Source organism: Elephas maximus, chromosome 7, assembly GCF_024166365.1.
Source record: "Elephas maximus indicus isolate mEleMax1 chromosome 7, mEleMax1 primary haplotype, whole genome shotgun sequence".
Lineage (NCBI taxonomy): Eukaryota > Metazoa > Chordata > Mammalia > Proboscidea > Elephantidae > Elephas > Elephas maximus.
The window spans coordinates 52,123,114-52,138,415 of NC_064825.1; the positions used below are offsets into that span (position 1 = coordinate 52,123,114).

General features: G+C 49.3%; 1 protein-coding gene across 6 annotated transcripts in view; it reads left to right on the forward strand.

Annotated features, from left to right (window-relative positions):
• The window catches only part of ARAP1 (ArfGAP with RhoGAP domain, ankyrin repeat and PH domain 1), a 70,019-nt gene that overhangs the window by 23,588 nt on the left and 31,129 nt on the right, over positions 1–15,302 (forward strand). For all 6 annotated transcript variants that reach the window (XM_049889939.1, XM_049889944.1, XM_049889943.1 and 3 more), the window contains one exon: positions 1,748–2,300. In XM_049889939.1, coding sequence (XP_049745896.1) covers positions 1,792–2,300 — 509 coding nt within the window. In that variant the 5' untranslated portion in view covers positions 1,748–1,791. The remainder of the gene's footprint in view (positions 1–1,747; positions 2,301–15,302) is intronic.

A 15,302-nucleotide genomic window follows, 5' to 3' on the forward strand; every position in this document is an offset into this window, starting at 1 on the left:
AGTGGCTTATCGAATTCGTTGATCTTTTTGAAGAACCACCTTTTGATCTTGTTAACTCTTTCAATTGTTTTTCTGTTTTCTATGTCATTTAATTTTTATTATTTGCTTTCTTCCGGTGCCCAAGGACTTCTTTTGCTGCTCTCTATTTGTTTGAGTTGTAGGGTTAATGTTTTGATTTTGGCCCTTTCTTCTTTTTGATGTGTGCATTTATTGCTGTAAATTGACCTCTGAGCACTGCTTTTGCTGTGTCCCAAAGGTTCTGGTAGGATGTGTTTTCATTCTCAAATTTGATTCTGTGAATTTCTCTATTCCATCCTCAATTTATTCTATAACCCAGGGTATTTATACTTTGTGATGCTATTTAAAATTGGACCTTTTCTTCCTGGTTACTACCAGATTATTGCTTATAAATATTGCTTTCTGTCATATTAATCTTGAACTCAACTATCTTACTAAATTCTTTATTGCTGTGTGGTTATTGCTTTTAACTATTGGTTTCTATTATATTAATTTTGAACCCAACTACCTTAAATAAATTATTTATAATAGTTTTTCAGTTGATTTTCTTGGGCTTTCCAGTTCAAAACTCATATTGTTGGCAACTAATGGGTATTTTATCTCTTTCTTCCTAGTTTTTACTCCTCTTTATTTTAGCTATCTAGAACTTTCAGAATAATGTGAAGTAATAATAGTGGTAAAATGGACATCCTTTTCTCATTCCTGACTTTAAAGGGAAAATTTTTATTGTTTTCCCATTAAGCAAGGTGCTGGTTTTGGTTTAATGAAGTATCACACTATTATTTAGTAAGTTTTTTTGTGTGTGTGTTAAATAACCTGGGTATTGAGTTTTGTCAAATGCTTCTTTAGGATCTGGAGAGAATCATATGATTTTTCTCCTTTGATTTGTAAATAAGGAGCCCTGGTGGTATAGTGGTTAAGCACTATGGAGCAGTTCTACTCTCTCTTGTAGGGTTGCTATGAGTCGGAATTGTATCAATGGCATCGGGTTTGATTTTTGGTTTTTGATCGTTAATCACCTTCTCTTTGTGTCATATCTTGACTCCTACCTGGTTAGGAGCTCTTGAGTTGCAAGGATGAAGCCTGAGTCTTTGTTGTCAACAGAACCTATTCTGAGTGGACAACTGAATGGCCTTTCCTTATACGTTGACCCCCTGGCCCCTGTTGTTGATGGAAAGGGTTACTCATAGGGTCAGGATGCCAGAGGCTGTGTGATGCTGGGTTGACTCACCTCCTGGAGCATTCTGCTTCCTCCCCAGGCACGGGGGTGGGACAGGGCTCAGCCCCCAGACTGGGTATGTAAAGGGGCCAGCAGTGGTGCACGTCAATCCCACACATACTCCCTAAGCCTCCGGGCCTGGTCTTCAGCTGGGAACCAGGGCCTCAGAGGGAACTGGGCCCTGACCTGGACTTTGCAGCGGACATTGGGAGGCTGCCAGATGTAGCACCAGTCATGCTGTGGTGGTCATGTATCAACTCCCAGAGGTCCTGGGGGGTTTCCTAGAGAAGGAGACACATGAGCTGGATGCCAGGAGGCCATGGGGGATGCAGGTTTCAGGCCAAGGGAACAGCCTTTGTGTTCAGAGACCTGGCAGTGCCTGGCTGTGCCTGGCCCATGGGGCATGGGGAAGGAGGCTCAAGGGCAGGGCAGAGTCACAGAGGAATGCTGTTCTGGGGACCATGCCTGAGGAGCCAGGCCTATGACCTCATGCCCATCTATCTATTGCAGGTCTGGACAGAGCCCTGCCGGCTGGGCCTCTGCTGGCAGGAACCATGGCAGAGGCTGGGGATGGTGGACTATCGGTGGCTGAGTGGCTGCGGGCGCTGCACCTAGAGCAGTACAGTGGGCTGTTCGAACAGCATGGACTGGTGTGGGCTGCTGATTGCCATGGCCTCAGCGATGCCCGCCTGCTGGACATGGGCATGCAGCTCCCCGGCCATCGCCGCCGCATCCTGGCTGGCCTGCTCCGCGCTCACACACCCCCAGTCCCTGCGCCTCGCCCCACCCCACGGCCTGTGCCCATGAAACGCCACATCTTCCGTCCACCACCTGAGACTACCATTCCACCTGAACCATTGCCCTCTGCTGGAGAGGACGAGGGGCTGGCCGCCGCACCCCCTATCCCGCCCCGGAGGAGCTGCCTTCCACCTGCCTGCTTCTCCACACCACCCACAGCTGCCCCAGACCCTGTTCTGCCCCCACTGCCCACCAAGCGGCATTTGGCAGAGCCGAGCGTGCCGCCTGTGCCTCCTCGCATGGGGCCCCCCCGCCTGCTGACGAGGTGAGTGGGTGCTATCCAGTGCGGGAGGAACATGGGCAGAGGGCCCTGACGGGTAAACGGGGAATTTGTGGCCTTTTGTACTAGGTGAAAAAGCGACTTCAGGTGGAGGGAACAGCACGTGCAAAGCTCAGAAGTGGAAAGCCCTGTTGGGCACTCTGAGCAGATGGTGGGGCTCAACTGTTAGGGGAATGCAGGTGAGGCTTGGGGCAGGGGCTGGCAGGATGTGCTGTAAAGGCCAGGCTGGGGAGCCAGGAAGGTTTTAAGCAGAGTGATTGGATGCCATCTGAGGACCGAAAGGATGACTGGCTGTTGCTGAAGATTGATGGGGAGGAAGGGGGACGGCTGGGAGACCAGGGAGAGGACTGGGCACAGGGCCAGGTGAGAGGCATCTGCTCAGGCTGTGTTAATAAGACTGGAGAGAATTAGAGCGAGATGTTGGCCGTGAAATGGACAGGGCCTGGGTATTCCGGCGTGGGTAGAGAGGAAGGGGGAGCTATGACAGCCTCCAGCTTTCCATCTTGGGTGGCTGGGTAGACCATAGTAAACTGTCCCTGAAATGGGACCCAGGGACAGAAGTGGATTTGGGAGAAAGTCTGGAGTTCACTGTGGGGCCTGGTGAGTGTGAGGTGCTGTGGGGCACCCAGGGTGCATCTTGGAGTCAGGGGGCAGAGTGGAGGGAATGGGAAGCCTAGGATGGGTGAGCTCACCTGGGAGCAGGACCTCCCAGGGCCCGGTGCTTGTACTCTGTCAGGCCTCGGCTCCCTCTTCCCACTACTCCTGCTAAATGCCACCACATCCTGGGGACACTTCTCAGGTCTCATCCTACTCATCCAGTCTCCTCCTTAGAACTGTTTTCTCCCCTCTTTGACTCCTGGTACTCCATTTTCTTGAGTTTCCCCCTACTTCTGTGGATGTTCCATTCTAATCTTCACAGAGGCCCTCTCTTCCTGCCATTTGCTGGGGTGCCCTGCTGAAGGAAGCCGACCCAGCTGGGGTGCATATGTATTCAAGGTTGTAGTTTCTGAGAGCTGCTGTAACAAATTACCACAAAGTTGGTGGCTTAAGAGAACAGAAAGTTATTCTCTCATGGTTCTGGGGACCAAAAGTCTAAAACCAAGGTGTTGGCAGGTCCCTACTCCTTCTGAAGGCCCTAGAATCTTTCCTTGCCTCTCCTGGTGGCATTCTTTGGCTTATAATGCTTCACTCTCATTTCCGCCTCCATCTTCGCTGTGTCTCTGATCTCACTGTCCTTCCTCCTATGAATACACCAGTCATTGGCTTTAAGGCCACTCTAAATCCAGGATAGAGGCCCTGAGTGGTACAAATGGTTAACACACTCAGCTGCTAACCAAAAGGTTGGAGGCTCAAGTCTACCTAGGGGTGCCTCAGAAGAAAGGCCTGGCAGTTGACTTCTGAGAAAAAGCAGCCATTGAAAACCCTATGGAACACAGTTCTACTCTGACACACATGGGGTCGCCATGAATCGGAATTGACCCAATGGCATCTGGTACTGTAAAACCTGTGAAAGCCAGAACCTTTGTAAGGCGGAAACCTGTCAGAAAAGGAAAGCTGAAATATTTCCCACTAAAACAAGAGATAGAAAAGTGGTAAAACTGCATGCTGTCGAAGGCAGAAAACTTGCGAGACTGAGAAAAACAAGGCACTCCCGTTGAGTTCTGACTCTCACAGGTTTCACTGTATTTTTAAAATCCAGGATGATCTCATTTCAAGATCCTTAACTTAATTACATCTGCAAATACCCTGTTTCCAAATAAGGTCATATTCACAGGCACCAGGGGTTAGGACTTGGACGTATCTTTTTGAGGAACACAATTCCACCTACCATAAGAGGTGTCTTGGGGATTTATTGGAGCACTTGGGCTAAGTTAGGCTAATGTTGGAAGGCTTCTTGGGAGAGGTAGGAATATGCAGAGAGAGGTCTCCATGTCTGTGTTATTGCTGGGCAATGTTGTGGTGCTTTGTTTACATGATCTCATCTGATCCCTGCAGCAAACCTTCCGGAGGATTTGTGTCCTGTTTTCAAGCAGGGAAACTGAGGCTCAGAGAAAGGAGAGGAGCATTGGCTGGATCGATGCCAAGTACAGGCTTCGGAAGCTCTTATGGGAAGTGCCTGGGAGGTTTTCCACACCTAGAGAGTGGGCATTAAGTCAGGGGACCTTAAAGGTCAAACTAGGGCTGTGGTGTTTCCCCCCGACCCCACAAGACCTTTTTTTTTTTTTTTAATTTTTATTTTGTTGTTGTTGAGAATATATACAGCAGAACACACACCAATTCAGCCATTTCTACATGTACAATTCAGTGACATGGGTTACATTCTTTGAGTTGTTCAATCATTGGTGCAATCATTCTCACCCTGCTTTTCTGAGCTGTTCCTCCCCCACTGACATAAACTCACTGCCCCCTAAGCTTTCTATCTAATCTTTCATGTTGCTGTTTTCACTTTGATCCTATATACCCCAACACCCCAGTGCTATTGAATAAGTAGTTCTTAAAAGAATGCTCAAGGCAGACATTTTTTACTAGTTAAGCTAAATTATCGTTTGGTTTTAAGAAGACTTCAGGAGATATTTTCGGCTTAAGTTTTAAAGATTATATTAGAGCAATAGTTTCAGGGATTCATCCAGCCCCCTTGGCTCCAGAAAGTCTGGAGTCTATGGGAATTTGAATTCTGTTCTGCATTTTCTCCCTTTTGATCAGAATTCTGCTATATGATCTTTGATCAGAATGTTCAGTAATGGTTCAGGGCTGTGGTGTTTGATTCGTGGAAGCAAAGAAAGGGTTCATGCATGCCTGTGTGCCTTTCTGGATTCACAAAGTTGATCCTCCTAGGAGCCCAGATTGGCATTTCCTGGTACCATTGCGCCCTCTAGTGGCCATTCTTCTGCATGCAGGAGTAAGTTAAATTTTCTTCAGTCCCACCCCTGGAACGGGCGCGTGTGTGTGTCTGCCTGTGTGTGTGTGTGTGTGTCTCTGTGTGTCTCTCTGTGTGTGTGTCTGTGTGTGTTTGTGTGTTCCCATGTCTGTCTGCCTGCCTGTCCCTGGGATGTCAGAGTGGATGAACAATGGGAAGAGGTAGAGCCCTGTCCTTAGGAAGCTCATTCAGGCTGTCGAAGCAAAGTCCCCAGTCGGGGTTAGTGGCCTGGATTCCTGCTTAAAACCAAAACCAAACCAATTGTCATCAAGTTGATTCTGATTTATGACAACCCCATGTGTTTCAGAGTAGAACTGCATGTGGGGTTTTCAATAGCTGTGACCTTTTGGAAGAAGATTGCCAGGCCTTCCTTCCAAGGTGCCTTTTGATGGATTCGAACCACCAACCTTTCAGTTAGTAGCTGAGCGCTTAATCATTTGTGCCACCCAGGGACTCCCGGATTCCTGTTTAGGAGACAGGAAACCTGAGTCAGGCTCAGTTAGCTGTGTTAGGAGAGGCCCCTCTGGGCCTGTTTCCCTATCAGGTCAATGAATGGTGGGTGAGATGCCCTCCGCGGCCCTCCTGGTATTAGCATTTGCACTAACTTGCTGGGAAGGGTGAGAGACCCGTCTTCACTCCTGGGTCCTGGGGTATCAGTCCTCACTGTCAGTGCCTGAGTCTGAAACTCAGGCCGCTTAACCAATGTGTGGGGGAGACCGGGTCACCATGATCAGGAGTGGGCCTTGTAGCCAGAGGACCCAAAATTCATTCCATGCTGAAAAAGTTTATAGAAAGTTATTCCATGTAATTTGGGACTATCCTGTAGGTCAGAGTTGGGAGTGGGCCGTCAGATCTGACTCTCTGTCCTGGGGTCTTTGACACTTGGAGTTGTGGGAATCTGCAGTCCTAGCCCCCTAGGCTTTCAGGGTGTATAAAATCTATAAAGAAAAACTTGGGGCAGATGGAGCCTCATGTGTGTGTAACAGGTGAAGGCTGGCCTGCAGTGAAGTGGATGGGGCCATGACTCCTTCCCACGACCTAAGGCTCCATGGTGCGTGCTAGAAGACTGTTCATCCTAGCCTGCCCCTCCCCACCCTCACAGGAGTCCCTGCTCCATCGTCGCCTGCCATGGCCTCCCTGCCCCTGCTCGCACCCCCTGGTGATGGGGGGCTTGCTTTCATACCAGACCTTGTGGTGACTGTGTGTGAGCATTTCTGCCTGGCTCCAGACCCATCACAGGCTCCCCAGTGGAATTTTGGGGTTGTCTACCATGTGTGCATACAATGCTCTAGGGAAGTGCCTCAACCTGAGGATATGCCTGGGGCAGCTTGTGTGTGTGCACCTACATGTTTGTGTAAGCTGTCAGGATAGTAATGTGTCTGTATCTACATCTTTCTGCAGGTTCTAAGGGTAGTATTGTGTGACCCTAATATGTCCGAGTGTGTAGGGATTCGTGAAGTTTCAATAGTGACTTGAAGTGGGGTGTGTGTGAGTTCATCGGGGTCTGTGTACTGGTAGGGTGGGGTTCCAACACCATGTCAGTGCATGTGCTGTTTGGGGGGGGCAATTAGCACGTGTGTTATTTATGTACTGTCAGGCGTGAGGCAGTGTGTGTACATGTGTGTGCATGTGCTGTCGAGAGAGTGAGCCTGCTAGAATATCAGTGCCACTAGGGCTGGGATCTTTGTCTATTTTGTTTGCTGCTGAAACTTTCAGCATTGGAAAAGTGCTGGCACCTAGTAAATGCTTAGGAAGTATTTGTTGCATAAGTGAATGGACGACTTCTTGCATGAGCTTACATAATGCTAGGAGCTGAACTTGGGGTGCTTGTATGTCTGTGTGTACGTGTGCTGCCCACAGTGACCCGGCTCCACAGCTGCCCTCAGCGCATGCCGGGTGACAGGGTTAAAGGGCCCTGAGCTCCTCAGCACACGTCCCTTCCCCTCATCTCGCTACCCAACCCATGTCACCCCAGACCTCTTGAGAAGGGAGAGGCCTGCAGAGGAGGCAGATGGGAAGAATGAGTCTGGCCTAGGACCCTGGGCCACAGACCAAAGTGTAAGCAAATGAGAAAAGGAGCAAGGATAGGGTTCTGTCCTCCCCACCCTGGGATGGGTCCAGGACACTCAGAAGCAGGCTGACCATTCTGCCTAGCCTGGGAGAACCCCACTTCACCCCCAAAGAGTCTGTACCTCCTACCATTATTTAATCCTGTAGGGAACTTGCAAAGAGTCCAGAGATGCTGAGAAATCTGCCCAAAGTCACCTAACGCAGCAGAGAGGGAGCAGACACAAAGACCCTCCTAGCCTCCACCTGGTTTGTTCAACTACAAGTATCATAGACATGAAAGTCCCAAAAGTTTGCCTCCACCTGTGTCATTAAGCTTGACTGGACTTTGAGGAGGCAGCTCTTCCTCAGTCGTATTTTGAGTACCAGCCAACCTGAGGGGCTCATCTTCTGGCACCATATCGGATAATGTTCCGCTACCATTCAAAAGGTTTTCACTAGCCAGTTTTTCCAGAAGTAGACCACCAGGTCCTTCTTCCTAGTCTGTCGTAGTTTGGAAGCTCCACTGAAACCTGTCCACCAAGTGTGACCCTGCTGGTATTTGAAATATGGGTGGCAAAGCTTCCAGTATCACAGCAACACACAAGCCACCTACAGTATGACAAACAGACGAGCAGGGAAGAGCTGCCTCCTCAAAGTAGAGTCGTCTCAATGATGTGCACGGAGTCAATCTTTTGGGACCTTCATTTGCTGATGTGGTATGACTCTAAATGAGAAGAAACAGTTATGAACATCCATTAATAATTGGAACGTGGAATGTACAAAGTATGAGCCTAAGAAAATTAGAAGTTGTCAAAAATGAAATAGAACACCTAAAGGTTGATATTCTAGGCATAAGTGAGCTGAAATGGACTGGTGTTGGCCATTTTGAATCGGACAATCACATGGTCTAATATGCTGGAAGTGACAAATTGAAGAGGAATGGCATCCCATCCATTGTAAAAAACAACATTTCAAGATCTAGCCTGAAGTACAGTGCTGTCAGTGATAGGATAATATCCATATGCCTACAAGGAAGATCAGTTAATATGACCTGTTATTCAAATTTACACACCCAGCACTAGGGCCAAAGATGAAGAAAATGTAGATTTTTACTAACTTGTGCAGTCTGAAGTTGATCAAACATGCAATCAAGATACATTGATAATTACTGGTGGTTGGTTGGAATGCAAAAGTTGGAAACAAAGAAGGACCAGTAGTTGGAAAATATGGTCTTGGTGATAGAAACCATGCTGGAGATAGCATGGTAGAATTTTGCAAGACCAACAGCTTAATCATTGCAAATACCTTTTGTTAACAACATAAACAGCGACTACATGTGAACCTTGCCTGATTGAATACACAGGAATCAAATCTACCATATCTGCAGGAAGAGACTATGGAGAAGCTCAATATCATCTGTCAGAACAACGCCAGGGGCCAACCGTGGAACAGACTATGAATTGCACATGTGCAAGTTCAAGTTGAAGCTGAAGAAAATTCAAACAAGTCCATGACAGCCAAAATACAACCTTGAGTATATCCCACCTGAACTTAGAGACCATCTCAGGAATAGATTTGATGCACTGAACACAAATGACTGAAGACCAGTCCAGTTGTGGGGTGACATCAAGGACATCATACATGAGGAAAGCAAAAGGTCATTAAAAAGACAGGAAAAAAAGAAAGGACCAAAATGGAGGTCAGAAGAGACTCTGAAACTTGCTCTCGAACATCAAGCAGCTAAAGTGAATGGAAGAAATCATAAAGTAAAAGAGCCGAACAGAAGATTTCAAAGGGTGGCTTTAGAAGACAAAGTGTTGTGATGACATGTGCAAAAACCTGGAGTTAGAAAACCAAAAGGGAAGAACAGGCTTGGCACTTCTCAGGCCGAAAGAACTGAAGAAAAAATTCAAGCATCGAGTTGAAGGATTCTTTGGGGGAAAATATTAAACAACGCAGGAAGCATCAAAAGAAGATGGAAGGAATACACAGAGTCCCTGTAACAAAAATAATTGGTTGACACTCAGCCATTCCAGGAGGTGATCCATCAAAATGTGAAAATGATTGAACAATATCATTGACATGACACGCAAGTAAAATTTTGCTGAAGATCGTATGATCAAGAACTGATGGTATTGAAGGAAAAGGTCCAAGCTGCACTGAAGACATTGGTGAAAAATAAGATTCCAGGAACTGATGGAATACCAGCTGAGAAGTTCCAACAAACAGATGCAGTACTGGAGCTGCTCATTTGTCTATGTCAAGACATTTGGAAGGCAGCTACCTGGCCACCCGACTGGAAGAGATTCATATTTGTGCCCATCCAAAAAAGGTGATCAGCAAAATGTGGAAATTATCGAACAATATCATTAATATCACACACAAGTAGAATTTTGCTGAAGATCATTCAAAAGCAGTTGCAGCAGTACATCGACAGGGAACTGCCAGAAATTCAAGCTGGATTCAGAAGAGGATGTGGAATGAGGGATATCATTGCTGATGGCAAATGGATCTTGGCTGAAAGCAGAGAATACCAGGAGGATCTTTAGCGGTGTTTTATTGACTATGCGAAGGCATTCGACTGTGTGGATCATAAAGAATTATGGATAACATTGGGAAGAATGGGTATTCCAGAACACTTAATTGTGCTCATGAGGAACCTGTGCATATACCAAGAGGCAGTTATTTGAACAGAACAAGGAGATACTGCGTAGTTTAAAATCAGGAAAGTTGTGCGTCATAGTTGTATCCTTTTACCATACTTATTCAGTCTGTATCCTAAGCAAATAATCTCAAAAGCTGGACTATGTGAAGAGGAATGCAGCATCAGGATTGGAGGAACACATATTAACAAACTGATACGCAGATGACACAACCTTGCTTGCTGAAAGTGAAGAGGACTTGAAGCACTTAGTGATGAAGATCAAAGTCTACAGCTTTCAGTACGAATTGCACCTCAACATAAAGAAAACAGAAATCCTCACAACTGGACCAATAAGCAACATGATAAACAGAGAAAAGATTGAAGTTGTCAAGGATTTCATTTTACTTGGATCCTCAATCAACCCCCATAGAAGCAGCAGTCAGGAAATCAAAAGATGCATTGCATTGGGCAAACCTGCTGCAAAAGACCTCTTTAAAGTGTTAAAATTCAAAGATGTCACTTTGAGGATTAAGGAGCGCTTGACCCAAGCCATGGGTATTTTCAGTCGCCCCATGTGCACGCAAAAGCTGGATGATGACTAAGGAAGACCAAAGAAGAACTGATGCCTTCAAATTACGGTGTTGGCAAAGAATAGCAAATATATCAGGGACTGCCAGAAGAATGAACAAATCTCTCTTGGAAGACGTACATCCAGAATGCTCCTTAGTTTCAAGGATAGTGGGACTTCGTCTCATGTACTTCGGACGCGTTATCAGGAGGGACCAGTCCCTGGAGAAGGACATCATGTTTGGTAAAGTAGAGGGTCAGCAAAAGAGAGGAAGACCCTCAATTGACAGAGTGGCTGCAATGATGGGCTCAAGCAGAGCAGCAATTTTGAGGATGATGCAGGACCAGCAGTGTTTCATTCTGTTTTACATCGGGTTGCTATGAGTTGGAACCGACTGGGGGCGCGCCTAACAACAGCATCAGAAGTGAACCCTCTGAGCTTGCTTTCCAGAGAGCAGCAGAGGGCTTATTTCTGATCTGGGCTTCCAAGATCACGCCACAAAGTTTCTCCCAGTCTGTTCTTGGCCTCTGTTTCCTCCTGGCACCTGGATGCCTAGAAATAGCTAGGGGAAGAGTGGAGTATTTGCTCAGGGAGGCAGCTGCCAGGGGAAGTCACACTGAAGGTCCTCCCCCCATGTCTGACTGCCTTGCAGCCCAGCCAATCCCTGGTCTTCCTGAGGGCTTGTCACTTGTTGCCGGGGCGGAACTTGGTCCCTTCAGTGAGCTTCTTAGCCTTTCTGGGCTTCCCTGCAGGGTTGGAGAGGGTTCGAGGCCACTGCCAGGACCAGCCAGGTCCAGGGCTTCCAGCCCAGCAAGACTGCACTGAGGGTAGTGTTTGTCCCATTCCAGCTTTCAGTAGGGTGGGGTAGCGGCGGGGGGGGGGGGGGGGGGGGGAGGAAGTCTCTGCCCCAGGGGATTCTGGGTGACTTTTTTCTCTCTTTCTCAGTGTTTTCAGGAAGTGTGTGTTGGCCCTGGGGCTTCAGGGGTGGGAGGGGAGAGGGGGGCGGGGGTGGGGGAGAGGCGGAGAGCAGGAAGCCTAGAGGAGGCCAGAGCTAGACACAGATACACACACTCACACTCACTCTCCTAGACAGATTGAGTTACGCACAGAAACCCACACACACACTCGGAGGAGTGATTAACACACACTCAGAGACACTAATCACAGATGTGCAGAGGCATACCTGCACCCAAACACCTCCCAGAAAACACTGGGCCTCAGACACGCCCAGCGAGCAGGGGCCAGGCTGTCCCCGGGACCAGCCTAGGCCTGCTTGTAGGCTTGTGCAGACAGGCTCATAACACACACAACATACACGCACATACCCTAAGCCCGCTTGGCCGGAGCCGTGTGAGGCCTTGGGCCCAGGACCCAGCAGGCATCTGAGGGTGAGCGAGGGGCAGCCTGGGCTGTGAGGCGGGTGGGAGACAGGCTCTAGCTGAGGGCCTGGGAGGGCAGCAGTCCCTGCCTGTCTGTCAGTCACCTCTAGGCTGGCTTTTCTAGGGTATTCTCCCCCTTCTCTTTTTTGCCTTCAGAATTTTCTCTCTTCCTTCACTTTCTCCACTTCTCTCTTCCTCTGGCCTCTTCCTTCTCTCTCCTCTCTTCACTCCCTCTCCCCTGTTTTTCCAGATCTTAATTCTTCATAAGCCCCTCTCCTGAGTCCACTGGGAGCTCATGGTGCCTGTTTTCTGGGCCTTTCCTGGACTCTGTCCCACAGGCTGCTCTTCTGTAGGGTTTCAGCCCTTTGGGGACCTGGTGCTGATTTCCTCACCCCTCCGGGGAATCTCAGGGAGGCATATCTCAGTGTTAAGTTCAAAGGTATTGTGATCTGGGCAGCTCTTGCCTGGCCCGGCACCCCAGTCCAGGGTCATAGGGGAAGCATGCAGAGGGCTGGCACTTAATTGATGTGGAGCCAGTGTTGGTTCCTACCTCTCCTCCCCAGGGCTGCTAGTGTGGCAGGTGCCACCTGTGGAGTTGGGGCCTGGGCTGGAGTGTGGGGGCTAGCTTCCCCTCCCGCTAGTTGTAGATCCCTAGTGAACTCAGCAACGCTGTGCTTTGGTCATGGGGGACACAGAGAGGACTCTAACCAGGTCCTGCTTGTGCAGCAGGTGCCCTCCCAGCCCTGCCCTGTGCCTCCGGCTTGTCTTTCCATAGGGCCCAGTGGATACCTGTACCCTCTCCTGCCAGGCCAGCCCTAAGATGGGCACTTGGGGTGGGGACTAGGGAGGGGTCCCTGAGGGCTAAGCTTCCTACTGCCGTCCTCAGGAACCAGGACAGGACCAGGCCCAGAAGTTTGGTGCTGCCATGGGAGATTGGCATTGGATCCGGCCTCTGCTTCCTCCTGCCCCCCATGGCAGGGCTGGCGTGTGGGGAAGCTCAGTGTAGACCTGGTGGTAGAAGTGCCAGGAAGGGCCCAAACAGGCTGTGTGAGTTTAGAGGGAGCAGTTAGGTGGACTTCCTGGAGGAGGTAGCGCAATGAAATCGATGAGCACAATGGAATCGATGATACTTGGTCTTTGTGTAGATTAAGTGAGGAAGAGCCCCTAGCAGAATGCCTGGCACATAGTGGGTATTTAGCAAGTGTTAGCTTTTGTTCCAGGGAGAAGCACCAAGGGCTGGGTGAAGCCTTGGTTGTGAGGGTGGGCTCCAGGTTCAGTGGGTACTGCTGCCTGGAGGGGTGGCGGAGCGGCTGACCACCAGTGGTCAAGATGTCAGTGTGCTTGTGGTCATTTGCTCACCTGTGCTTGCCGGTGCCAAGGGCACAGAGAGGAATTGGCCCAAGGGGCTCACAGCATGTGCAAAAGCTGAGATGAGAGATGGTCTGCAGATAACATATTCTAGAAAGCGAGACTCTAAGAAGGGCTTTCTGTGCTGTGGTGTGGGCGGAGGTGGACAGAGCAGAACCAGGGGAGTGCAGGAGGGGGCCTACATTTGGGCCTCATGATGGAGGAGGAGGGGCAAGGGCAACCATGGAGGAAGCAAGGGGCAAGGACTGAGGCCCAGGCCTCGAGCAGGCCAGGGCACAAACGAGGAAGTGGACAGCTGGGAAAGTTTGCCCCTGTGGAAAGGGGAGGTCAGGGTAGGAGAAAGATGTCCCCAGGTCACTGGGCCTGGCCCCACCTCCTGGCCCCACTATCTAGAGTCCAGAGGCTGAGATTGGGCCCAGATCCCTCAGAGGCCTGTGTGACATCTTGGGGCAAAGGTTCTGACTCCTGGAGGGGGTGTAGGCCTGGGCCCTTGGTCCTCTGAGGTCAGCTCTGTGAAGCAAATATTGACAGACACAACTATATTGAGTGATGGGAAGCATGGAGCCTGGGGGGAGCCCCGACGAGGTCCCAGCTCAGCCTAGGTGTGGAGGCTTGCAGTGGAGAGGGGGACTCCGATTTGGCCCCTTTGAAGGAGGAGTAGGAGTTAGCCAGACAGGGGAGGGTACTCCAGGTAGGAGGAGCAGCATATGCAAAAACCTGGGAGCGTGCATTTATGGCATGCAGCTGGGGCTCTCATAGGGTGGGAGGGGACTCTGGAGACCCTGGCCTCAGTAGGGGATCACTGCTCCTTCCCCTGGGGTTTTCCAGCACACTGTGCCTTCCGGATACCACTTCTCCTTTCCTGGGCCTGGCCTGACTCAGCAGGATTTGATCCCCTGCAGTAGGCTGAGGTCAGCCAGGAGGCTTCCTGGAGGCAGTGAATAGAGTGGGGCCCAGAGGCTTATGAGGGACCTCCTTGCTTCCACTTCTTGGAACAGTCTCTTGCCTGGGAAGGCTGTGCTGGGAGAGGAGCCCATTGCATCAGTTTGCACTTCTCGCCATGGTCACCACAGCCGTCAGAGCTGTGATTGCATCCCCTCTCGGACAGAATGTCAGCTCCAGAGTGGCCTAGATCCCGAGCCCACATGGCCAGTGTGAGGATACTGGTGTCACAGAAGCCCTCAGATCCTGGCCATAGCCTCATTCACTGCTGGTGGTTGAGCTTGTGGCTGTGGTGCTGGACTGCCTGGGTTCAAATCCTAGCTTTGGGGCCATGGACAAATTACTTAGTGGTTCTGTGCCTCAGTTTCCTCATCTGTAAAGTGGAGATAATAATAATCCTTACCTTATCGATCCTTTGGGATGAGTAAATAAGTCATATAAAACAAAACCAAACCTGTTGCTGTCGAGTTGATTTTGACTCATGCTGACCCCGTGTGTTATAGAATAGAACTGCTCCATAGGGTTTTTGGGGCTGTAATCTCTATGAAAGCAGATCTCCAGACCTTTCTTCTGTGGCGCTGCTGGGTGGGTTCAAACTGCCAACCTTTTGGTTAGCAGTTGCACACAAATCATTTGCACCACCTGGAAACCTTACTCAGCAGGGATTTATAAATAAGTGAATACCTGGATTAACTATTCTTGTTAGTTACATAATTGATTAACAATAGTTGTGTGACTATTATTAATTAATAAGAATTCACTGGTCCAGGTATTCATCTGTTTATAACTATTATTAATTAATAAGGATAATTAATTCAGGCATTTATAAATTCCTGCTGAGTACTGGGGATACAAATGAACAAGATGAATGTGGAGCTTGCCTCAGGGAACCCACAGACTAGGGAGGCAGGCTTAAGGATGGACAGACACCTTCCAGGATGAGGACAGTGATGGGGGCATGGACTAGGGTGCCCCAGGTGGGAGGATTGATGCTGCTTGGGCCCTGAAGATGAGGAGGAGCAGGTGGGCAGATTTTGCTCTTTTGCCACCACCTCCCCCTCAGCCCTGGCCCAGCCCTGGGGAGCTTTGGGAGCTAGGCCCCTCAGCCCTGGTTGGCATT